Source organism: Oxyura jamaicensis, chromosome 1, assembly GCF_011077185.1.
Source record: "Oxyura jamaicensis isolate SHBP4307 breed ruddy duck chromosome 1, BPBGC_Ojam_1.0, whole genome shotgun sequence".
NCBI classification, from domain to species: Eukaryota; Metazoa; Chordata; class Aves; order Anseriformes; family Anatidae; genus Oxyura; species Oxyura jamaicensis.
The window spans coordinates 87,878,937-87,905,967 of NC_048893.1; the positions used below are offsets into that span (position 1 = coordinate 87,878,937).

General features: G+C 40.9%; 2 protein-coding genes across 5 annotated transcripts in view; one reads left to right on the plus strand and one right to left on the minus strand.

Annotated features, from left to right (window-relative positions):
• CMSS1 (cms1 ribosomal small subunit homolog) overlaps positions 1 to 27,031 on the minus strand; it is a 233,461-nt gene that overhangs the window by 66,426 nt on the left and 140,004 nt on the right. Inside the window, exon 1 of one of the 2 annotated variants that reach the window (XM_035314968.1) lies at positions 3,165 to 3,287. The exons of the other annotated variant lie outside the window; for it this stretch is intronic. Within the exon in view, the coding sequence (XP_035170859.1) occupies positions 3,165 to 3,177 (13 nt within the window). The 5' untranslated portion in view covers positions 3,178 to 3,287. Of the gene's footprint in view, positions 1 to 3,164; positions 3,288 to 27,031 lie in introns of those variants that run through there. 2 annotated transcript variants of the gene reach the window in all.
• The window catches only part of FILIP1L (filamin A interacting protein 1 like), a 200,125-nt gene that overhangs the window by 34,876 nt on the left and 138,218 nt on the right, over positions 1 to 27,031 (plus strand). For all 3 annotated transcript variants that reach the window (XM_035314954.1, XM_035314955.1, XM_035314956.1), the window contains exon 2: positions 13,018 to 13,160. The gene's annotated coding sequence lies outside the window, so the exon portion shown is untranslated. The remainder of the gene's footprint in view (positions 1 to 13,017; positions 13,161 to 27,031) is intronic.

The following is a 27,031-nucleotide window of genomic DNA, read 5'->3' on the forward strand; positions in this document are numbered from 1 at the left end:
CAAGAAAGCATGGGCGAATTCATCTTGCATGGCACTAAAACCAATGCCTAAGACTCAATACTATACAAATAGCACTTCTATTTACTAAAGGAACGATGAAAGCCCTCCTTCTTCCATACTCCCTCCTCCATGGTGGTTTTCAGGGCGTCTTCTTTTGACAAAGACATAAAATTCAAGTCCTAGCCACTTATTGGGCTCCTTAGAAGATATGAACTTGTCCATCCTCTCCCACTGCTAGCTTGGCCAAAATCCAAAGTAATTTATTCTGCTTGTCCAGATTTTCCTTTTGGTTTGGTGACCAAAGTAGCTGTGATTTCTCCATGTAACTCTGCTTCTTTTGTCTTCTTATTGAACCGCCAATTTTTTTTTTCAAGTGGAGGAAAAGTCAAGCTAGAAACTTGTTTTGATAGATTCTCCTTTAAAGGAGGGTGAGATAGGAAGAAAAGGGAGACAGAAGGCAAAGAAGCTACTTTTGTTTTTAAGTTTTAAAATGAGTGGTGTATGGGTCATCCACTCTAGCAAGATTTTAAAATTGAAAGGAAAGTAACCATGATTAACAGATGCTTTTACGAGAGTAGTGGTAAATAAAAGTTACCACCGGGAAAATCCTACAGAGATGAACTAGCTGATGACCAAGGAAAGAGGTGGTTGCATGCAGCTGCAAAGTAAGCCGCATATATTTTTTTTTTAACAGTCTTTGAAATTCATAGAAGACACGTTTGCATTTTCTGCAATTAATTGTTACAAGCATGTGCATCAAGAGACAGAAGTTGTGTTCTAATGCTACTAATCCTGTTAGCAGAATATTTCAGACTGATTACAGCTTTTTGTGGTGCAACCAAAGTGTAAAGACTGAGGGAATAAAAAAGCTGTCAAGTGGCTTAAAGGAAGCACAATAGGATGTCACTACTTAATTGCAAATGCTCAAGGATGTCAGTTTGGTCGTACCACTTTCTTTCACTGCCATATCAGTCTACTAGCTCAAGGTTCAGCAGCTCACTTGGTGCTGTACAAAACCTAAAAGCATACATGGTTGCCAGTCTCTAACACCTTTCACTTAGGATATTTTTACCCTTTACCTGCCTTTGGTATCTCCCCTAACATCCCATAAGTCCTGTGCAATCCCCAAATGCTCTTGCCCTGCATCCCATCATACGTCCCATGCACCTTAGCAGCAAACCCCCTCAGGTGCTCTGGCATTGACTCATCTTGATGGGGTTCAGAACTGGACTCTGGGGCTGAGGCTCTCCTGGGACAGCCTTGGAAAGGGCCCAGACAGGATGTCCGTTCCTTTGCATCCTTAATTTGGGTTGCTGCCTGGCGTTGTGCCCCTGTGATGTTGTGCCCCTGTGATCCTCCGTCTTTGTGGAGCTGGGCCTTTGGTGGGCTGATGGCCTCTTTGATGGCCTGGGAGGAGCTGGGGCAGGCCACTTGCCTTTGTCTGCTCTCACATAACTGAACAGACCTTCCCTGTGCAAGAGTGACCTGGCATCTAAAACACCCTCCCAGCTTTTATTTCCTTTTCAATTTATTTTCCTGTATAATTGGAGAACATCTGCTCTTCCTATTGAGCATTTGGTATAATTTAGAGGAAGAATGAAAAGCATTTGTATTAGAAACACAGAGGCACCAAGATCAGACCAAACAATCCTCACAGTAAGCATGAAAATAAATTCCAGCTAAATGCAAAGGTGAATTTTCTGAATTCCAATACCCCTATTTTTAGAGGGGGATGCAGTAAGCATTTTTCTGCAGTCACCAACTTTTAATTTATTAACACTAAAGTAGAACTTTGGAATTCTTCAAATGTTCACCCTGCGTATCTTCAGCCTGGCCCAAACAATACTTCACCAGATGGATTTGACACACAAGATGGTTTCAGCTGACCCAACACATTACTGTGGGAGAAGACATTGGCCCTTCTGGGCCAACAAAGCCGGGCTTGCTGACTGCACCCCAGATCAAAGTCCCTTTTCCTTTTCTGACAAAAGACTCAACACAGAAGCTTGATGTAGTTACAGGGACCAACTCTTTCCACCTGTGGGGAAAAATTCTGTTTATGTGATCTTTCTTTTGCCAAACGTGAATCTGGGAGCTCAGCTGAGCTGACGTTAGTATTTCTTTAAAGTTAAAGAGCAAAAATATTTTTCAGTGAGATGCTCTTCTGACTTCCACCATTGACTATAGGCTCTGATAAAAAAAAAAAAAAAAAAAAAAAAAAAAGAACAAGCAAAGCTATACCATAATCCTAAATGTCATCAAACAATTTCATTAGGATTAGGCAAAGCATTTTGTTTCAAGTATAGCTCAGAAGGCAAGAATTGGAAATCCGGGGACACTGAGAGTCTTACATAAGCAAATAAGCAACAGCACTATCCTGTGTTAGGTCCCAGGGGCCGCAGATACCATTTGATGCCTGTTTACCTGTGTGTTGGTGGGTTACCTTGCTTACCTAGGACTCCTGGAAAGGGGCAGCCTCAAGTGCCTTCAGACAACTTGCAGTCTTTTCATTTTGTTTCTTAAATTGGAAACTTATCTCTTCACTGAGAGCATAAATTCTTACTGTTTTCTAAGCAGAGTCTGGGTTAGCATACTCCATACATAGCATACTCCCTGAAGAAGCAAATTAAGGTGTAAATTTATTGATTTTCTGTATCACTAAATATAATGGTGTGTCACTTAAATAACACATGAGAAAAAAAAAAAAAGAGAGAGAGAGAGATGATTAAGAAGATTCTGTCTTTACCAAAAAAAAAAAAAAAAAAAAACAAAAAAAAAAAAAAAAAAAAAAAAAAAAAACAAGAAAAAGAAAAAGAAAAAAGACACCAAATAACAAAAACCACCAAACCCCCAACAACACTGATTACTGGAAAGCCCATTTCATAATTTGCCAGGAAATGGCAGTGATGTATATAAATTTCAAAATAATAAGCATTAAATAAACACAGACAACCAACACAAGAAAGGCTGTTATGAAAGCTTTTTGCAGCAGCAATAAACCCCAAATCCTGAAAAACTTCAAATCGTCCAAGAACAAATGGTCAAAACAAATACAAGAACTGTTGTATAAACTGCATGTAAATTAAGAATAAAACAATGGCAATAGCCTTCAGATTATATCTGCAATGGGGAATGGCTCATCCAAGAAAGGGATGCCAACACACCTGCCTCAGCCATGACTGAGCTTGGGTTGGTTCTCAGTCTCACTCAAGTTTCTATCAACTTGAACGATGTTTGAGCATCCTGACAGGCAGAAAACCAGTCTCGAGTTTAGAAGCTGTTGTATACCTATATAGGGAAAAACAGTCTCTTCTGTTCATCTCATGATAACTTAATAAAAAAAAAGAAACAACCCAGGAGAACATACCAATGTGAAGAGGCGTGACACAAAACACCAGCTCCCTCTTCTTTAAATAGCCTCCACTTGGCAAAGCACAAAGGGGTTATTGCAGAGTTGTCTGCCTGAACAAATACTGAGGGATGACTTCAGGTTTGCAAGGTTAAGGAAACAGTTGAGAGCAGTAGTTCCATTTTTAACGTTTTTTAATTTAGAGGCCACAAAGGCTCTCCAGCAAGGAGAAAATATGAAGTAAACAGAGGGGGAAGCTTTTTGCATCCCTCCAACCCTCCTTTTATATTAAATTTTAGATACCCCATAGGAAGGACGGGGTTGATTGCTGCCACCCCCAACCCAGCCTCTGGGTCTGTCACCGCTGAAACTGGTGGTTTTGTTATTCTCAAAAACAGCATTTTGCAGCAGCAAGTAATACTTCTGCATTGTTATATTCACTGCTAGAACCTCAATGAACTGTTCTACAAGCCTCTTTTGACTCAGCAACAGCCCAGCTTGGTTTGGTAGCTGTGGACCTCTTCCATTTTCTTCTTTTTCTTCAAAGCTGATCCATATTTCTAAAGTTCCCAGTGGCTTTAGAGACAGCCACTAGCAACTCGTAGAGGATGCTACTTAAAAGAAATAAATAGATAAAAAGGCAAAACAAACACAAACAGCAAGATCAAAAGGCACAACAGGTTTGCTTTGCTTGGTGGGGCTAACCATGGGGCAGCAACATAAAAATCCTACTTAAAAAAATCTATAAAATTCTTGTTTCCTTCAATTCTACCTTACACCCAAATCCTGCATATATGCAGTGTGACAGCCTTAAGCATTTCTTCCAAAAACCTCATCACAATATACAGTTTCTTCTGCAGTGAGCAAACAACATCAAAGAGTAAAACTGTGGGACTCTAATTGATTCTAGCTAAAGGTGTCATTAAAGTAATGGGTACACATACCTGGGGAAAGCTGAGACTCAGCATCAGTTTCAGTTGTCTCAGGCCAGTCCACAAACAACTCATTTCTAGAAACTCCAATATTGTGAAACTTACTTGGAAAACCTTTCAGGCTTCCCAAAAGTTAATTATAGCAAAAAGTAAAAGCTAAAGTACTGAGATATTTGGTTTCTATCAACATGATAAAAATCTCACCATAGGGGAAAAAAAAAAAAAGAGAGAGAGATGGTTGATTTTGCTGTGGTTGCTGCTGCTGCTGTTGTTTTGCTTTGCTTTGTTTTAAGTAAAGCTACATTTTTTAACAGTGACAAAGCTCAGTAACAAGTTATTAGCTATACTTGTATGGTTGATCTATGTTAGATTCTCCATCACCTGAAGCCTTTAAATCAGTATCAGGCACCTCCTTAGAAGATAAGCTGTAGCTCAGCCAAGTTTATTGAGTTGTATTAAAAGCTGCTAGATTAGGCTCTACAGTTTATGTTTATATAAGATTGCAACCATGACATAATGTCTCTAACCATAAGTGTCTACTAACCTATAAAATATCCAAAATACAAAGGCCCTACAAGCTACTAACTCTCACTGATGCAAGCATGGGCACTTAAAACATACTGTTGTATGGCAAGCGAGAAATAACCAAATGCAGAAGCATCAATAAGGGCTGCTTCAGTGAGATATGGAGGATACCACAACCATTATCATGTTACAAATATAGCACTGAAAATTAAACCCCACATCTTATAAGAGCACAAACATCTACAGAAGATATTTGCCTTACTAGTGCCATGGCAACTGCAAGAGTAAATGCACACACTGACTTCAAGGGGTAGCAACTTCATCCAACTAAGAGCATTGCTTATAAAGGGAACAAACAAGCAAGAGCCGGCTGACCATACACCCATGAAAGCTTGGAATGTTTTCTGCTTTCAGGGAGTATTTCAATGCCTTTGTTATTATTTTGAGAGAAAGAGAGGAACAAGGTATTTGTCCCTAGTTTTACAGTCCCTGAGCGCACAAAGCTAACCAACTGAGCAGATGCACACTTCAGGGACTTCTCCAAATCCAACCCATCTCATTTCCATCCCCCTTGGAACTGAGAAGCACCAACGCCCTTAGCAAGACCCCAACCCCACAGGCTGATCTAACCTTACATAAGCCATCCTGCTCCTTGCCTTCACCCTGGAGACAATGACCTGCTCATACAAATCAGCTGACAAATTCAAAATGAAACAGCTAAATCTGCTCATTCAAGGATTACCTCGCATCTCACCACTGTCTGCCTGAACAGCTTTCATGCTGCTATGATTTACTGCTCAGATTTGTCAGAAATGCTGTGCACAACTGGACAGACCTGTAAGAATGGACTTAAAAGGGTGATCTGAGACTGGTTCCTGACCTGAAGAAGCAAACCTTCTGTGATACGTTCTACAATGGTCTGTCAGACATTGTCACTTACCACTGCTGGCCAATTCCAAAAGGGAGAGAGAAGCCTTGAAAACATTAAGTTCCTCAAAAACTGATGAAAAGTCGGTACGGACAAAAGAAGATTATAATCAGAGCATGCATGGAAGAAAACATAGGCAAACTCTGCTGTTATACATCCTGTCTGGTGATACAGCACCAACATTGCTGCTGACTGGTCTCTTGCCTGGAGGAGCTTTAGACAGTGAGCGTGGTGTGAAGCTTAGGTCATTGCAGAGCTCCCAGTACCCAAGCAGAAAAGGACACAGATCTGTAGGAAACTAGCCATTATTACATATTCAGTCCACAAACAACCTGGATATGCTAGTTTAACCACAATATATTTTTCTATTATAGCAAATTACAACGTATGTATGTTCACAAGTTCTCCACATCTGAGCAAAAACCCAAACCAGAAAAACCCACCTAGAATAACGTATTACTTACATCTCCTACAATAAATCTAACTATAACAGTCGTAGTCTTACTCACATACTGCATTAGCAATTTAAATATTGTCTAACAAGCAGCTACGAGCTAAATAGACTTTTCCCCTTTTAAAAAAGTCTTACAAGTGTGAAACTTTGAAAAGCTGACACACTCATTACCCCACGTCTTTACCATGACTAAGACAGACAAGTCTGATTTACAAGCATTTCAGAATTTTGTGAAAACATTAACATGGAAACTGCTCTGCAGCTTCGCGACCCACTGCAACCAACTCAAAGTAATTGCTATACACATACTTATTCCCAGAAAAGCAAGTCTGTAAGCCACCAAATGGGAAGAAAAGGCTTTTGCATTTAATAACCAGTAACAATTGAGATTGCTATTCTCTATCCTGCTCACCAACTTTTAAAAAGCTGTCATTTAAATGTCTAAAATACCTTATTTCTCATGGCTACTCAATCAAGCTCTCCAGTTTGAGGGTCCTAACCACTGCTGCTGTTTAAAGCATCCAGAACATCACTTGCACATGCGTTATAAAAACTGCACTTGCAGTAGGAGCAAAGCTTTTAAAATTCAGGGAAAATAGCTGTGGGGTTTTCCCCTTTTGAGAGTTTAAGGTTTTATGAGGGAACCTAAAGGACTGCCAGACTTCTAAAGTGACAACATATTACGAAAAAATTTCCTATGTGTTTTGCAAATTTGAAGTCAGCCACATTTCAAAACTGACATCACGGTTTTTAATATCAGCTCTAATGAAATATAATTCTCCAATGACATAGCTGTGAAGTACAGCATTTTCATTTCACTAGCTGGCAGAGAGGTTCTGGCCTTATTATTATTATTACTTACGTAGAGCCAGAAGTGTTCTGGGCCTTGCACAGACACATCTGAAGACAAGGCCTCTTCCTTGCATCTGCTGTAAACACTGAGACCGCAGGGTATTCAGCCTAACAGAAGGGGCAGATTGATTTTCACATGGCTGCTATCGCCAAATCGTATGTTAACACACAAGAATATGAATACAGCGTAAGGAATAGTTGGCCTTCGTCTGCTCTCCAGTTTCAGTTTCACTAACCTCTTTGGGTGGGATTTAATAATTTTAGTTTGGGAGAGTTTCACTGTTGTTTTAAATTTTATTTTTTAAATATCTACAGTGCATTAAAAAATTCTGGCTATCAGCAAAACCCTGAGGGGAACAGGGGCCAAGTTGGGAACTAAAAATGATAAATCTATTTCTTATTTAGGTCACATTTCTTCTGTTGGATGAAAAGAATGAGATATTTATTTTGAAAGCGCAGGTACCTGCACAGCTCATGACAGTTTAATTGCACATCAGTCAGTACAAATCAGAAAGCTCCCCATTGCAGATGAATGAACTATGTAAATGAGCAGAACTCTTACTTTCCCAGACCCTGACAATCCAAGGAGCAGGGATGAGAGAAAAAGCCAAAATTCTCTGCTTCCCTGAGGCCTATACCCACTTAACTGAGATGAAATCAGGGCATGGCAGGCTGCAATAGGAGAGGGAGTCTGGCAACCTCAGAAGCCCCAGGATAGTTGTTAGGAACACCTGCCACAGGCACTTCTTGCTGAATTTGTTGTTGGGATAAGCAACAACAAGAACAATGTTGTACTTCCTTCACCTGCCTGTGATTCTTCAGGACCAGTGGTGTTACTCTGAGAAAGAAATGTGCCTCAGCTTGGCTGTCCCAAGACATTTAAAAGCTCTGGAGACAGAGAACGGTGCTCTAGGGCTGAGCAGAAAACCTCATGAGCATCACGCGGTGCTCAGGGATCCTGACACCCAGGGGACCACCATGCATGCAGGAACAGCTCCAGTGCATGATAGTATATGAAAGGGATATCACACAGCCAAGTACAAAGAGAAATCTAGGCCTGACCTGACAAAACACACCTATGAAGAAGAAAAGGATAATCACAATCTTCTGGTCAAGCAGAAAGCAGGAACTACTGTTGCTAATCTAAATGCAACATCTCCAAATGGCCATCCTGAGTGGAAAGCAGCAGGCTGCATCACCTCCAGCACAAGGCTGATTCATGCATGCTCTGCTTGGGTGGGAGAAAAAGTAAGAACCAGCATTTGGCACATCAAATTGAGAGGAGAAAAAAGCCTCCAAAAAACACATGGGACAGACGTCTGGTGAGAGTTAACATCAAGCTCCATTGTGGGGTGTTGGCCTCCCATGCAGCTCTTGTGGTAACACCTCGTTTGATTCATAAACCGTAAAAGCAGTAGATCAGTAGCAACCTCCCCTTCAGACTGGGCTCTGATCTGAAGGTCACTCAGGAACCATACCCTCTTTTTGCATCTTTCAGAAATCCTTAAGGATTTTTGAATGTGGGTCTGCAGTGCATGAACCGGAGTCTAAACAGAATTTGAATTCTTAGTGAATGACACTGGCACACCAGCTCCGTTTGAGGCTACAGGACAAGCTGAAGAGACTCTCTACTTTTTCTGGTCAGGCAGTTAAGCAAGGAGGGGAGAGTGTGCATATGACATTGTGGTGCAGCTTGCAGCGGTGGTGGTTGTCTCTCTCAGTGCTGCAGCTCTTTTCCAAAAAGATAGCTGTGGAGGATGAAATAAGTGTTATCCTTCAGTTACTCTAGATTACTGACAAACACTAGACTCGTCTCCTATGCCCATGGAATACAGAAGAGAAAATACAGCTTGCAGCCTCCCAAAATGGGCATAAACTTTGGTTCTCTCTGGAGGATACTTTGGAAAGAGGTGGAGGATCAATGAGGACTGGCAGTCTTTTCTAGCTCCATGAAACCAAGTTCAAGTTAGGAACAACAGATCACTCCTCCTCTGAGGGGTGCTTGGAAACTTGCAGGGGGAGACAGCATAGCAGAGGAAAAACTGCCGTGCATGGCTGCTCTCAAGACGTTATGGTCAGGACTCACCAACGCACTTGCTGGAGGCTTTGCCTCAGTAAGAAGAGAATCAAAACCATGTAAGGATGGTGGGGTTTGGCCCATTGTAAACACTGGCATTTATAAAGGAGCACCACGTCACTGCATGCCTGTGACAGACACTCATGGCTTGCTTTTCATAATGTCATGTTACAATACTTTGTACTGAGATTTTTATATAGTAGGGCCTTAATTTAAGTAATTGCATTTTCTACTAGTGGGAAACAGGCTGCATTGACCATATCCAATAAGCTATTGTCCCACTAGTCATTTTGCATCATGTTTTTACCAACATTTGTTTTAAGGCACTGCATTTTTATTCTTTTAAAGAGCTCTTTTGCCTCTATTAAAGGACAATGCAAGCCTGAAAACAGCAAAATGCTCACACGTCACCCCTTTCATCAGGCGCTGAGGCAATATGGTTTAGGAAGGGGATAAACTAGTTAACTAGTTGCTAAAGCTATCTTGAGCCCCTGCCTGTGAACTCCAAAAGCACTAGTTCTCACACAGCTCTGGAAGCTTAATATGCAAAGTTATACTAAAATGGTATTAAAACTTTTACATCTTCCACCCACACAAATTAGTCCCCTCCTACCCCTCCACAGCTTCCAGCCTCAAATATCCTGGCATAAAATGATCAGACAAAATAGGTGACTTATGTTTTTATTGGTTCCTCCAGACTATGACGACATTTCCTAAAATGCTGAGCCAGGAAACTATTAATGTCTCTGAAAAAGTGGAAGGGGTCAGGCTATTTCAAAGGGCATGTGTTTGCTAAGAAGCCTTTGTTGCAGATGTATAGGCCACTTAAGATTCAATTAGTAGTAACAAAAATATTTAGCATTCACATAATATTTCTAGCTTTAAAGTATATTATGAACACATTTGTAACACCTCTGTGTGGTAAGAAAGTATTACCCCTTTTTACCTTTTTCAGAATTCAAACTGGAAGGTGAAACAGCTTTCCTTAGATTTTATAAAGCAGTATGTCCCTTCCAAGATCAGAAGCCCCCTCAGATTTTGTACACGCTCCCAAACTCAGGCTGTTACTGGACGGAGAAATGGAAATGGTCTCAAGCTTATGAACATTACAAAAAGGAAGACAAACCAGATTTTCTTGATTTATCTGAGCTACATTGGTCTGCATTTGGCAGCACAAGGTAGCTCAGGCATTTGCAGGTGGGGCCATAGATTCTTTAAAAAAGTTCCCTGGGTTTTATTTACCAGCATTAAACGAAACCAATTGGTATGCCAAAAGGAGCATACCAAACCCAGACAGAAAGAGGGATCCTACAGTGGCTCCCAAAACCCTTGTAATTTTCAGGCAAATACTACATTGTGCATACTTCTTGTTTGCGCTCTGCTATCAGTAGGGATGGGATCTATCAAGGGGGACACAAAAATCCTGCACAAAACCTTGGAGGTAAAGCTGCTCATATGGTATTATAGCTTAACTTGTGGCAAGTTTAACTTCACCTGCCAACCCAGCTCTGGTCCTGATTACATTAGAGCACACAGGAACGTCAGTTCCCTAGCACAGGGGTGGCAAAGCAGATTTAAACCCAACCTGCCTACAGCACACAGTGTACAATACATTTTACACAGAAAAGAGTGCTGTGACCTAAGAGAAGTCATTCTGCCCTTACTGAGTCCAGAATCTCACTCATGTGTCACGTCTCAAGCCATCACGATCCTGTCACGCTACCACCACCACCGTAGGTAAAAATCCCACTATTGCACAGTGCCATCTCCTGGGCAAGCAAGACTGAAGAAACTCCTGACTCCTCTCTCGCAGCATCCAATGTTTTCATGTCTCCTCGAGCACTGGCAGGCCAAGCACCACCTCTGCTCGCAGAACACAAGCAGTGAAATCACAGAAAGAAGAGCAGGTTGTTTACAGCTCCCACCGTGAAACGTGAGACTCGGCAGCCTGCTCTGGAGAGAGTATGTGCATGGGCAAGTATCGTGCAAACCCACAGGATTAAGTTCACTCTGGGCTGCTGGCTAATCACAAATTAGCAATTAAGGCTTCCTTTCAACATCCAAACAGGAAATGGGAGCGGAGGAAGTGAAAGCTTAATAATTTCTTGTGTGTTAACAAGTTACATGAGCCACTCCAAGAAAAAAGTTTTCTTAAGTGAACTTAAACGTAGCACATCGTCTGCCCCAGTGGCGAACATTTTTCTTTGAAACCAAACTGTGCGTCTTGGAAAAGAAAGCACTGATGCAAACATTTAATTTGACACAGCTTAATTTCCAGGAAAAGAGAACATCAAGCCATGGAATAAAGTTGAGGACCCTACCTTTTTGTTATCACAAGTGCTGAGATTATGATCTTGAAACGAAGCCAGAGGTGGTTAGTCTGGAAACTCTCTAGAAACAATCAGTGAAGAACTGGTACAGAAGGGCTAACTTTTCAGTTACCATGAACTGTTAGATCCATAATGGCCTCTGATCAAGAAGCAAGAAAATCAGACAATGTGTTAGGTCTATTTCTTTCTACTGTCTCTCAGGGCTACTGTCCATTTTGGCCCTGTATATTGCACAACGTCTACCTCACCGTACAATAGAGGGTGAGGACAGCTGGGGAAGAAAGTCCCTGTGGGGCAACAAGAATCCTGAAAGGCCTGAAGGGGCAAAGGACTTAGGCATCTGTGCTGAATGCAGCGAGAAACATCTCTCTCCATCTTCAAACCCATCAAGTCACAGCCCCTGGCAAAAGCGAAAAGCCTGACACGTTACACTCCTAACTTTGTGCTATCTTCACAGAAGGAGAAAGAAAAAAGCTTTGAACAACTGTTGAGTAACTCTCAAGAGCTCAAGAGAGATTAAAGGCCAGTCTCTTGGATGCCTGGAGATATCAAAGACAGATTAGGGACAAAGAATAAGATGACATGTATGGGTGGATGCAGACAGATGTTTTGAGGGAACAAAATTGATCTGGGAATACAACAAAGAACTCCTCATTTTTTAGGGATTCTTTACAGATGTGCCCCCCAAAAAACACAACCAAACAAACAACAACAAGAAGAAAACCACACAGATAATTTAAGGAGACTGCATGGAGAACAGAAGAAAGGCAAAAGAATTTAAAAAACACGACAAAACACCTTCTGTCAATATATCTGCTGTACAATCTCATTATCTCCCATGGACGCAAACAAGAACAGACATATAACATAGTTACCATGGCCCACAGATACTGACTGGAGTAAATAAGGAGCTAAAATAATGTGGGTGCATGTTCTCCATTATGGAGTGTGAAGGTATCTTTTTTCTCTTGTTACAGCAGGAGAGACACAGACAATTCTAGGCCCAGAGTAGCATTTACCCTAAACTGCCACCTGCCGCAACGTACCTCAACGCACTTACTACAGTACGCACATGGTTGCATGTGTGGACTTCACCCTGGACTCTCAAATTGCTGCTCTGAGCAAGAAAAAAAGAGGAAAAATGGCTATTTTACATGTGAACTTCTATCCTAGATACTCCATGGCCAGACAGTTTTCACAGTAGGCATTGCCTGTTTCCAAGGCAACTGGAGGCAGATCAGATATTTGATCAGCCTGGGGTTTGGATCACCCATTTGCAAAAACTCTCCAGAACAAGAGTTTTGAAAATTGAAAAACATCAATTGTGTAAGACTACTGGGTTTGTTTGTTTGTTTGCTCACTCTTAGATGTAATCATAGGTAGGTATTATCTCTTTCACTGGAAACAGCAACACCCTTTCCCCAAAGGACTCATACTGCTTGCTACCTTGCACTCCCAGGTGGTGCAATATGTACTGTGTCCGTGCTGCTTTTTACTTTTTTTTTTTTTTTTTTTTCAAGGCATTTACTTCTATGGAGTCACTACTTACTCTGATCACTTTCTCATTTAGGATGTTTGTATTCAGGGCAGCAATGCCACTTCCTACCACATGAGAAAGACCATGACAACTTTGCGAGACTGCTACCTGCTCGGTTCTCAAAATGACGATGTCTGCCAGAAAATTCAGGTTTCCAGCCTGTGATGCTCAAGCAGGTTAGTTGGCTTTCACTTCTATAGTATTAAATGCTTTTCCTTAAGCCAGAGATGTCCAATATTTATCCCCTCTCTTCCCAAAGAGCAGGGAGGGGAGTATCTGGATGAGGTTACTTTGGTAAGGAGTGCTGTAGAGTTTCTACTTGTTTCGCAGATATTAGCACCAACAATCCACTACCAAAAATGGAGGAGGAATGTACTGACAACTCTTGATGAGAGACGAATTATGAACCATGTCTCCTTGCCCTACATTCACACAACCTTCAAGCTCACACGTTCTATTCACTTCAGGAATACATACTTGTGACCAGTTTCTCTGGACCAAACACCAAGTACCTGTTAAATAGTATTAAGAATGATTTCACCCTGAGATGCTTGTATTGGATCTTACCCAAGAACTTTTTATACATTACATATATTACTGTTTTGCTACAGTTGCTGTTTCAAAGCAAAGCAAGAACTCTGACGGATATATGCATGAGATCATCCAGATGAGGAGACTGTATATTTGGAGAGGTGTGGTAATAGTCGACAAAACAGATTATCTTTTTCAGTCTGTCTTCCAAAATAAAGATTTTCTTGGATGATTATTTAACACAGGGGTTCCTAGAGGTTTGTCCAAGGAGGGCAACTTAATAGGTGGGATATTCAGACTAGAAGCTGCGTAACAGAAATCAATCTGTACAACAGTGCAGAACAGCCACAATTTAAAAATACCTCTGAGGGTCATATTTAGAAGCTTTCTAGGTCAGTCTTTGGGAAGTCCCAACTCAGATGCTGAATTCTTGTGAGAAATATAACTGATCCTTGCATTTTCTTTCTCCTCAAAGACACATTTCTAAATTTTTGTTTTGTTCTGTTTTGTGATGACTACTAGGATCTGTGTTACACAAGGAGAAGATTGACAAAGCAAGAGCAGACATGCTAGCCTTTCAATTTATAACATACTTGTAAATGCTTGTAAGCTCAAAACAAGCAATAGTCTTTATTGAAAAGGCCTCCAGGTCTAGAAGCAGCTGACATTATATTCAGGCAGTAGTGGAGGGGAAGGTGTTTTTACTGTTTAAATCTTCAGTAGACTTTGTAAGTTTTTTTTTTTTTTTTTTTTTTTTCCCCAATGGTCTGAAGGTTTTAGAAGGTATTAACGTAATGATAACTTAGTATTCTCTAGAATATCACTCTCATTATAGTCTCATTGAGATACTTGCATGATGTGGTTTCTCTGTGCCACAAACACATACAGAGGAAAGATTTCTGCCTTGCATTACATTTGCCTAGAGAGTAAGGAGTAACAACTGTTGATATATACTCCCCCTTGAAGGCTGTCGGCCTCTGTTCACATCTTCAAGTGAAGGTGGCAATTGTAAACTGCATCTAGGATTTGAGCACACAATTATACCAGTCAGATGACAATTCAATCACAGATGAGTAGGTTAAAGTTGCACACAGATTCACAAAATGAGAGGCTTTAGCATTTTGGTCTCTGTTTTGTAGAGTTGGCAAGAAGGCTTGCTCAGCTGTTATGCCCCTATTACCAAGACTGCAGCTTCCTTAACTTTAGTCATATTAACAGAAAACACCTACTCTAGTCCTTAAGTGCAAGTAGGTGTAACACAGCATTCGATTCCACCTACAGAAACCACCTGAGGAACAAACTGTTCATCTTTCTCAGCAAACCTCTTTTTGACACTTAGTTCAGATATTCTGAGGGGAAAAGCAACCAGTGAAATGAAGAAGCAAACAGATAAAAATCTTTGGAATGTCCTCTCAGCACTCTGCTAGGCAGGGAAACCTGGCACCAGCCCCACGGTCCCCTGAGACATAGGAGACTCCATCAGAGCGTGAGCTCCAGTCCTGAGCAAAAAAAAAAATAATCTTTTGTCTCTGCTAGTCTAGCAGGCCTGCCAATGGACATCTCAAGTTTTAGGCAGGAAAACAGGTCATGTATTCTTGTCATGCTGGATGATGGGACAGTGCCTGTGTTTGGAAGACTGGGGGAAAACAAACAGTGTTCTCCTGGGGTTGGATCACCCTTTGTAAAAGGGTTCCTTTTAGTAGCAGGTATGACTGGCTGTCAGAGATCTGGCTTAAGTGGAGCATCCTTCTTTTTGCCCCCTAATCCCATGCAAGAGGTATGTCTGGTCAAGAAATTATGTCTCATGCTGCCCCAAGGACCTGCCATACCTCCTTACTGAAGAGAAAAAAAAGCAGCTGCCTTCTGCTGCAAAATGACAGAGATCCAGGCTAAGCTGTAGGGAAAAATGAGGCCAAAGCCTCCTGCAATGGTCTCATGTTCACTGCACACGGTCTGACACGTCTGGTCACAGACTCGAGATCTCTCAGAAAGGGGACGGTCCCTGGGATGTAGAAAGGCCCAAGAAATACTGCCTGCTTTTAGCTGAAGATTAGAAAGTGAATTGTACCACAAAGTCACACAAATGTGACAAACAATATACCATGCAGCAAGTTTTCTACACTGTAACCAGCCGAGGAGGCAAGATTTGATGTGTGGTCTGTTTAAGAAATACAGCCTCGCTGTTTTCCGTGTTTTATCTCATTCTGATCACGAGTTAAACAATTCAGTCAGTCCATTGTTCTTACCACATGGTAAGTAACTAGCTACATGTAAACAAAACAATTAAGCTCCATAAGGAATTGCTTGCCATTCAAAGCTGAACTAAACATTGCATTTTGTTTCTGGAATCCAAATATGGTAAATTGGCTGACAGTTAACTATGGCGATACAATTATTTGCTGTACAGAAAGGGTAAGTGGAAGAGGCAGCACAAACTGGAAAGTCACCTATCTTTCTCTTCTGGGCACAACCAAGAGCTAAACTGCCACAGCTGGCTCTAAAACCCTCCTTCTTCAGTTACAAAAGCACCAGGCTCCATCACATCTCCTCCCATCAAGGAGAATACCTCTGAGCCGTTAACCTCTTAAAACATCTGGCATTCTGACAACTCATTAGGGGACAGCACTGCACACAAGAAAATGATGAGTTGGTTTGTAGTTATTAGCTGTATTCCTGTTCCGTCAAAATTAGACCATCAATTTGCTGGACAGAATATGCATGAAGGAAGAATGAGTCCCCTCCCCAGTGGACACAAGGCCAGAAGCCTAGATCCTGTAAAACCAAATCCCCCACTCCAACACATAAAACTCAACTCCCCCACTGCTATCCATTTTATGTGTTTAGCTTTGCAGGCTGGATATTCCTACTTGAAATATTCTCACAATGTAGGAGTCTTGAATATACAGGGCAGAAAAAGAAAATAACAGAAAAGAAGCATTACTAAATCCATTGGTGGGGGGAGCTAATAAAGGTGAAAATAGGTATACATTTTGTCATAGCACCCACAGGGAAGGCTACTTCTGCATCTTAAATGTGCATGCTTTGCTCCTCTACAAAGCTTTAGCAGTTATCCACTGTTATAAGTCTGCATGATGCTGAAGGGCAGGAGGAAAACTGCACCGAAGCTGACCTAAAGCTAGGGGAGGAAAAACAGAAGCAGGGATGAAAAAGGGCATAACAGGGTGGGTGCTGAGCCCTGGGACTGAGAGGTTACAGGACATCAAGGGGAAGAAAAGAGTCTGGAAGCTCATGCTAGCTTCCAGGGTAAGTTCAGTTTTAAACTGGAAATCTGTGAGTTAAAGCCACAATCACGGTGAATCGTCCTATCCGCGTAAGTCACTCTCTCCCAACCAACTTTATGACGTGCTATCTAAGCCTGTACAGCCTAAAACATCACAGCCTTCTGATGAAGTTACCAGATAAACTGTAAGTTTTGACACATAGCTAGACAAAGGTTATAAAAACAAACTACTGCCTGTTTACTGTGGCAGTGTAATACATACATCTCCGCCTGTGATGAAGGGTGAAAGACGCCATTTTGTGCAAAAGCCTGGCAAAGACATCTGGGGGAAAGGCAAAATGGCCTGTTACAGGGCTCTTATCCAAAGGACACGTAGCACCGGGTGAGTGGGAGACAGTTTGTGCAGAGACTCTCCACACTAAATTAACAGAAGATATTTAACTTGTGTGAAAAACAGAAGCTAAAACACCTCATTTTTTGGCTTTCTGAATTCTGGATGACAGACTGTGGGGGTAGGGGGAGAAGGACTAGGAAAAAAAGAGTAAAATAGCCTTACATTTTCTTCCAGAGCTTCACCCTGCATTGCAAATATTGTTAGCCATCAGATTATTTCCACCTACTTTCTGTATTTCTTGCAAATATTTGTGGGCACACCTTCAAAGCCACCTTGTACACTGAAGGATCACGAAGAATCCTAAGTATAATGCAACAGAGCCAGGAACACACAGAAAAACAGTGAACCAGTTTTTAACTGGGAAAACTTCACATGCAGTGCTGCTTCTCTGTCCCTCATGTTTTCAGTTTTTGACCTCTGAAGTGAAACCTTCATCTAGTAAAGACAAAAAGGTCTACGCCTTCTCAGGACATACCTCATGGTGGGATATGGTAGGAAGGGATTGTGGCCTGGACTAAGGCTTCTTTGGACGCATGCAGGGTCCTGGAGAATCTGGGATTCATCCCATGGCAAGGTCAAGCTAACCCTGAAGAGCCAGAAAGTTGTGAGGGTTGGACTCCAAACCAAGGAGTGAGGGGAGGAGAACTGGGACAGACTCCAAGACAGTAGCTGGCTTCTAATCTTAATGGCACTGAAGTCCAAAGAAAGGTCCCCTCCCTCTTGCAGCCAAAGCAGGGACAACAGGTATGGTCTGCAGTTTTCTTATAATGGCATCTTTGAATGATCAGGAATTCTGATTGTTTAAGGTTGAAAAGGGAAAGGAAGAGCTGCTTCCAGCACCATGAAATGACAAGAGAGAAGCCAAAGTTCAAGTTTTCATCAAATGGGCACAACTACTTCCAGTAGGTTCTGCTTGTCCTTCAGACAGATTTACCATCCATCTTTCCCAACACTTTCCCAGATGTCTGGCATTCAGAATGCATTCTCCAGAACATGCAAATGTGGTACAAGCCTTATTCTTAATGTTTTTTACCATTACTCTTCATTTTTCTGCCTCCTCTAAGCCCTGCACCTTTTCAGTCTCCTAGTCTTAGCTTAATTGACCGTATGCTCTGCCATTTTCTACGTTGTCTTCATGTTCTCAGGTTTTCCTCCTCTTCACTAAAACAACCCTTCTTGCATGTTATTTCCCCAAAACAACAAAAACCTTAGCACTAATCTGATTTTATAGGTGTAGCACGGTTGATTTTACTTCACCATTCTCATTCTTTTGCCTTCATTGACATTGTCCACAAGCCGTATGGGAGAAGTGCTGATCAGATTTGAACTGTGCTTAGCAAAACAGCACCCAGCACTAGTCTGGCCCTTCAGCCTGTCCCCCAAAAATGCACTTAAAATAGATAGATAACTTGTTTCTTACGCAGCCATCACCCTACTTCTATTTTAGGACTGAAAGTTCCAGATCCACACATTAATACTGCATCTTCTCCCAGTGCAATACCTAATGCAATTTTCAACAAGGTCACTTTGCCAGACTCTTTAAAGGTGGTTGAGCAATTTCACTTCAAACCCCAGGCAAAAGGCAAAACTTCTGCTGGTATCAGGGAAAATTCTTCTGAGGTACAGAGCAAAAGGCCTCAGAATTTGATCCTTAAAAAGATAATGCTGCTTTCCTTCCCAGCTCTTGCCACTGCAGCTCTGAGGGCTTGGTAAGCACTTACATACCACAGTGTTGAGCATGGCAGTAAAACCTAGACTGATTGTTTGCACAGGCTAGGATGTGGGCATCCTGTTTCTCACGGCACCATCCTCATAACATGCAACTGCTGCCAAGCATTACAGTATAAATCTCCTACTGAACCCAAGATGCGGTTGACAAATATCCAAAAAAAGAATAAAAATATTTATATCTTAAACACGTTGAATAGGTAAACAAGATTGTAACTGGGACTCTGTTATGTCCTGCTTACCAATAGGCAGGCTGAAGCAGACGGGAATATTTACAGCAGCCACCGCTGTGCCCTTTGGGCTCTTCTTCCTGCTGCCTTCTTTGACAGGAGCAGATCAAGTCCTGGGCAGGATGTTGGCCACCCACTTATGGTTAGAAGGTGGTCATCACCTGGCTCACTCGGCAGATGCTGAGCTTCTTAGGAATGATTTGCTTCAGCTCCTGAATCATTCCCAAATCACTGGACTCGATGACCTCTGTGGGTCCCTTCCAACTCAGTATATTCTATGATTCCCACACTACATATAAGCACCACACATGGCTACAGGTTTTTCTTCATCTCCTGAATGCTACACGGATGCTGACTGTCACTACAGGTTTGCCTTTGACCATCTTTAATAACTGATTTTATGGAGCCTGTTTACTTTCTCAAGATAGTTATCTAATAATTCAATAAACCAATCACTACCAAAAATGGTCTGTTAGTGGTCAGATTTGTTGCTTATAAGTAACCAACCTCTATTCTCCTCCTCTGCTGCTCTCACTCCAAGCCTTTCAAAGCCTGAATCTTTTCATTCCACATTTCATTTTCCCTTTACCACGCTTGCATGCTAGAATTCACTGAGCTGTTAATGTGAAAAGCTAATAATCTCTTACATAAATACTCTGTGTCATATTCGGCCCAAACTAGCATTCATATTTTAAGGCATATGGCTTTAATAACTCAACATTTTAGAAATATATTAGTTTTTTTAATTTATTTTTTAACTGAAGGTATTTGACTAAAGGTCTCTAAGCCTACATATATACCACCTACCTGTATCTGAAATGGTATTCTACAAAACTGTTCAAAATGACAAGTGAAAAGCTTAAACCTGTAGAAAGCCTGCAATATTTCAGTGCCACAGAGCAAGTAATAGCTATGCATTAACTGTCAAGCAATCCCAGAGAGAAAAACCACCTACTTAAAGATGCCATGTAACTGCTAAGGGACATTTTCTGCAGTTAACACCTTAGAGAATACAATCTTATAACTTCGGGGGAACTCAAATATCTAAGAATGGTTTTCTGACAGAAGTTGAGCACAAACCCCCTGTTTCAGGCAAGCACAAGAGCTCAGTACTTGCCTTAGACTGAAGCTCTGACACTTCAGGGCAGCAGGTCTGATTTCCAATGCTGTCTCTGTAGTTCCAGCCTAACTACTTACTGATATATCAATATATATTACGGGAGAAAACCTGTTTCAAAGCTTCTAACATCTGATCTCCTGAAATATACCATCCTGGTGAATGCAAATTCCTTGCTATATAATAGCACCATTAAAAGGAGACTTGCAATCCACTCAGCTACTTATACTGAGACCCTATAATGAAAATCAGTTGAGCACTACCAATTCCCTACCCAATTCTTATTGTTAATTCTTCTGTTTATATCATTACTGTGTTTTCCTTTTTAATTGGGTTGCTCCCCTTTCCTTATTGCCTGAGACACACACATACAGGATTCACCCAACTCAACATGCAAATACAGCAATGGAAGATGATACGCCTGAAGAATGCCTGAAGTACAATCTAAAGAAAAAAAAAAAAAAAAGATATTTTTTTTTCCACCAGAAATCACAGCCATTACTTTTAACAGTGATATGCAAAAACCATTAAGGCAGATGTATGAACTTTAAGCTGATGATATGCTGTAACCTGCTGCATCTGAGGAAGTGTTGTTACAGTGAATGTTAGTGAGAGCATTTTGATATGGGCCACAGGATTGGCTAATGCTTGTTTCATTGCTCAATGTGGCATATTTTTCACATTATGTAATGCTTATTGTATGTACTATAATGACACATAGCTGAAAGCCATCAGTAAAGGCTTTCACTAGGGATCATGCAAAGAAATCTGATACAATGATAAAGAGACAGCACTTGATTGTTTTTCCTTATACTCTTTTGTATCTTTCGGTGGCTGTAAAATCAGTATGTTCTGATCAGATCTCCTAGGCTCACCTGCCACCCCTATGATACTATTTGTCAGACCAAATTTAGAAACCAGCTGCTGGCAGAAGAGCTGTAGTCTCCTTGCTAGTGGAAGGTCACTAAATCAGAAGATGGAGGAGGGGGGCAGGTCTCTGCCAGTTCACTTCCCATCATCACATACTGTACAAGTACCATCTTCTGTGGGACGATTTCCTTCAGATTCCAAAATGGTTAGAAAGCAGACTAACTAGCTGGGGTAATTACAGGGAAACCTCTCAAAATATGAAGCCATATTAGGTGGCTTGTTATTGACTATGCCTAATTTAAAGTTTATGTGTCATCAGGGCAGACTTGCAGAAATCCTCATGAATGCAGCGTAATCAAGCTTTTATTAAAACTAGTCAGACGTTTTCACCACCAAAGCCAAGATTTCATTAGGAACCTTTCTCTGGTTTCTCTGTTTAACTTTCTACATTTACAGAACCCTGTCAAAGCTACCTCTTAAAGACTTGAGCCTGAATTAACCGATACCTTCCAGGGGGCTATTTGTCACCAAGAGAAAGTGCACTAATTTGGATAGTTTAGGTTATTCATATCTAATTTCTTTTCTTTTGAGAAACTTCAATGTACGTAAGTGCTATATTACTGTGCTGCTGATGAGAAACAGACGAAAAAGAACTGCTTCCAATCCCAACCTCACATACTGTAACCGTATTAAATGATCGTTTAATTATTAAATAGAATAGAGTGCAATGCAAATGAAAGTTCAGAAAGTAAACAGTTTAATGTCCAAAATCTCTTGTGTCACTGAAAAACCACAGAGGTCTAAGAATCCACACCAACTGGAATTTTAATAGACTAAACAGGTTTGATTTATTATTAAAAATTAATGTGAAATTAAATGACTGAGCAGTACTTCAAAGAAGCTGGCTATACAGTTACTACACCAGTTTGTTCCTAAACTTATTTCCTGGCCAAATACTTTAAATTCAATACAATGTCATTATGAACTGCTGAATTGCATGTAGAAATCTGTCTATCACTTCTTTGAAATACCACAATGAAGAAATATTTATCCTAACCTCACTGGGCAAAACAATCTTGGAACCCCTATAATTCCAAGATGAAATCATCACAATTGGTCCAAAAATACTGCATTTTAAAAGTTAATACCTCGTATTTTGGGGAATAAAATATTTGCATCTTGCAAAGGCTGAGAAAAGCAGCTCAACTATGCCTGTCCTTAAAAACAAGGTTTCTCACATGATGGAAAAAAGAAATCCACTAGCTGTGTATACCAAAAGAAACTGCAAGCCCCACTCCGTTTTGGTACCTGGTCATTTTTGCCATCACTGAAGCATGCATAGAGTGCAAGGTTTAGACTGAAGACAGAGAAAGCTGTGTGTTGTCCCATACAGTGGGGAAAAGGGATAACACCTAGAAACAAAACTATTTGGTCATAGCAGGCCCATGTGCTCATTGGTTCCAGATGACTCTCTCCTTAGTTTGCATCTTCAGTGCCTTCTGGGCCACTAGAAAGGCAAGTTCCTTCAAGTAGAGAACCCAGTAAGGTCATTCCAAACATCAAAGGCAGCAACAAAGATGACACAGAAACAAGTACGAGAAGGACATAAAAGAAGGAGAGTCCAGAGCAGCTGTCAGAATAAAGGAAGCATGATTGAGGCTGGGCAGACAATAAGAGATCAGAGGAAGAAATGCTGGCAGATTAGCATCAAGCTGAGCAGTGAAAGCAAAAGGGAAAATTTGCTATTGCTCTCCACTGGAACAGAAAAGCAATCATGCTAACAGGAAGAACTTGGTGAAATAATGGAATTGTCTTTATAATATTAGCCTTGCCAATGTCTAAAATCCCTTAAAACAGGCAAAATCAGTGTATAAGCTAAAGAATGCACAGGAAACACATCCTATTTATCTGATAGTCAATATTTAGAGACTACACAGGATAAAACGACAGAATTCTGTCCTCATACGAATATAATCAGTGAAGTTGGAAAGGAGGAAAAAGCTGGAGATGTTGCAAGCCTAATGGATGTGAATGCAGAGCTCCTGTTGCATGTAAGCAACTAACATGGGTGTGCAAACATGTCTAAACTAGAGACACTGCAATAGTATCATTAACTCTGCAGAGGTCAACTATGGGAGCAGCCCAGCTGGGACACAGGGCAGGTTTATTAGCTCATCACCTATCAACCTTGTTAGGTAATCCTAATCTGGCAACAGTTAACTCTCTCACTGCAACAAAAGCTAGTGCAAGAGTATGAGGACCTTCATGCTGGGGGGCATGAATGAGACCCCTCCATCCCTATGCGTAGAAACAGAGAAAAAAAGTAGAAACAGCTCCAAACTGGGAAGCATCAGATAACTGCATCTCTTCAATTCAGTCCACAAAGTTTAACAGCAAAACTCAAGGATAAGCATTCAATAGAGGTTTGCATATCTAACTTGTACATATACAAGGATATCGAAAGGGAAAGGGAAAGGGAAAAGGAAAAGGAAAAGGCTGTCAAGGGTTTTGGAGTTGCCAAAAACAAGGGATGCAGCAACCTTGAACTACAAAATCGCTCCCTGATTTTCTCATCTCTCAGTCAGGAGCCAATCAGACCTCAGGTCAGTTTCGGCAGTCTCTCTTTTTTCTAGGGTAAAAATTATATCCACCCAGACATTAAAACAGGATTATGATTTACCATCGAATTAGTACCATTACAAATTCTGGATCAATGCATGTCAGTCCCAAGGTCATTCTCAGCCTTTCTCCAAACAAGTACGAGATGCCCAATACAGTGAATTTCGTGGCACAAAGAGCCATACAATGGGAACCCATCTCAGAACAACCAGCTTCACCTTCTGTACAAGAACAAATCTTTACAAAACGGTAACTACTTCAACAAATTCAGGAAGAATATCAACTCTAACAAGGGCATGAAATACCTGTCTTTGTATGAAGTCCCTGCTTAATGTCTTACTATGGGCAACTGCTGTAATAACTGTAGGAACTGGGGATATGGAACTTGGCATCTGGGCAAATTATGCCTATGTATAAAATGCTGTTTGCATCCCATTATGCTACAAACTAAAACAACACGGACAGCCAGTACTGACTTTTGCTGTGCTTGTTATTTGGGTAAATCCGATCTCTATTTACCTACCTCATGACTGAAAAGAGATCAAATGCAATCAAAGACTTCAGGAGACAAAAATATTAGATATAAATAGGAGAGCTAAAGAGCTAAGACCACCAGATGATATGGATATAATTTGTGCCATGGAAGCCCAGAAAGAATCAATTGGTCAGGCTTTCTGTGGCTTTGCTCAGCCTTTTATGGGTGAAAGACATTTCAATAAACACTGTGCCCATGCCCTAAGCAATTACACAGATGTCCTCAGTGTTATTGGAAGACAAAATCCAGAATAATGAATCATGACCCCAAATGGGCAGAGCAACAAAACTGACAGCAAGCTAAACCCTGGCCTCAATTTCACCCCAAATGGCCACTGTAACACAATTCCTATCTAACCTATGCATCTTAGCAAAAAAGCAAAAACCTGCACCAGAACACAAAGAATAAATCCACAGATTCCGTGGTCAGACAAAGCACGGTCTGAGATGCACCATGTGTTCTGCAAGGGAGAAAGGGAGGGAATGCAATAACCAGCCTGAGGACACACTCAAGTATTTCTTCAGTGACTTCTGTAGACGAAGCCTTGCATCTTTCCATTGTCCCAACACTCTAGGCAGTTTCCATCAACTAAAAATGAAAACAACAACAACAAAACAAAACAAAACAAACAAACAAACAAAAAACTGCAGTCCACAAGGGGGATTATTTGGGCCTGTAGCTATTTCTGTTTTAACATATAATTAAAATGTTGAACAGAAGTGAATTTTAAAAAAGGTTAATTTATACTGTGGATGATGTGGTCCACAGTCAAATATGAAGCATATTGGTGAGTCTTATTTTCCGATGTAAAACCTTGGTCTGCATAGCAATTCAGACTCCAAGCCTAAATATTTTAAAGAGCTATTTAATTACATATGAGAGACATTCTATACTTTTCTGTTATTGAGGCTGAAAAAGTGCCAGTGAACTTCTGCAGTGCTCTACCTTTGGAGGACTACATACTGCAGTCATGTTACAGCAACAGAAATTAGGAGCAGTCCTTCAAGTTTACCTCTGTAATGAAGTAGACTGAAAGAATGTATGTTTTAACTCCTACACAGACATTCACAGTAGTTTTACAAGGGGTCACGATGTCCTGGTAACTTGGTCCTGAGCTGCTACAATGCATCTCAAAGATCTAACATAAAGCCTGAAGCCATTTTTGTCAATTTGGTCTTAAGCAATGGACTTTATGTAATTTTATTTGTTTCTTAATTACAGAACAGACGACAGTGCATTTGTAGTTTATACAGTTACATCATTCAAATAGCTTTCATTTTAACAATTGTCTAAATGCACATTTAAACTACTAGCCAATATATTGCTTCAAATATTATCATACCCAATTAGAAAAAAAATTATAAGCACTCAAATGTAATTATAATAGAAAAGCCTTGAAAGCATATTTAAGTGATGCAAACAGTCTAATCTGAACCAGGTGGACAGAGCACCAATTCTAGAGTGTTTTGATTCTGTGGGTTTATATTAAAGGCTGGCAAAGAGATTAAAAAAAAAAAAAAAAAAAAAGAGACCAAACCTTCACAAAAAAGGGCACAAAATGTTTTTAGATGAAAGCAAAATGGCCATCAATTCATACAAATGCAGGAGAAGATGTGGATAGGATGTCTGACTGCTTTGTCTCAATGTTTCCCTCCAAATCCAGCTCTTGAAGACTGATTTTTTGACTCGGCAAAAAAAAATAAAAAAAATTGGGCGGAGGGAGTTGGGGTTGTTCAGCCTGGAGAAGAGAAGGCTCCAGGGAGACCTTGTAGCAATCTTCTAATACCTAAAGAAGGTCTTCAGGAAAGCTAGGGATGGACTCTGTGTCAGGGAGACTCTTGTTAAGGTCCCTTCCAACCCAAACTATTATATAATTCTATGATTCTAAGTTTTCTGTGCTTTCATGCCCAGTACCATTGAGCTGTGCAATGTAAGCTAGAAATTTTCTTTCTCTCATTCTCAAGGACTCCTGTATTTCTTCTCTCCTGTGTTCAAATAATCATAGAACAGTTCGTGTTGGAAAGGACCTTAAAGCCCATCCGGTTCCAACCCCCTGCCATGGGCAGGGACACCTCCCACCAGCCCAGGTTGCCCAAAGCCCCATCCAGCCTGGCCTTGAGCACCTCCAGGGATGGGGCACCCACAGCTTCTCTGGGCAGCCTGTGCCAGGGCCTCATTGCCTCTGAGTGAATAATTTTCTCCTAACAGCTAATCTAAATCTCCCTTCTTTTAGTTTAAAACCATTCCCCTATGTCTTATCATTATCTGCCAGAGTAAAAAGAGGCTATCTATTTAATAAGCCCCTTTTACCTTACTCAAAGTCTGCAATAAGGTCTCCCCAGAGCCTTCTCTTCTTCTGGCTGAAAAGGTGTTCATGCACCTTTTCCTATTTTTCCTTATGGATAGTGTATCTTCCAATATTCAAAACAAAAAAATGACAGTAGACTTCCCTCTTCTTCTTCTCTACCCACATATTAAAGAGGTAGCTTTACCTATTATGTGCCAACTCAGATGACAAAGAATTAAAGGACTACGTGTTCTGCTCCTGGTGTAAATGAAAGCTGATCTAATGTAACCTTCACTTGTTCTCTAGAAGGAAGTTATAGAGGCCCCAGTTCATATTCAGAATCCCTTTTTATGACAGGGAAATAAATCCATAGTTCACAAGCAGTGTTAGGGACACCAGCTCACTAACTTAAAGGCTGAGAAGAAGCACTGGACAAAGAAGAGCTACCAGTAACAACCCACCACCAAGCCATTAAAGTACAAGTACAAGAAAAGA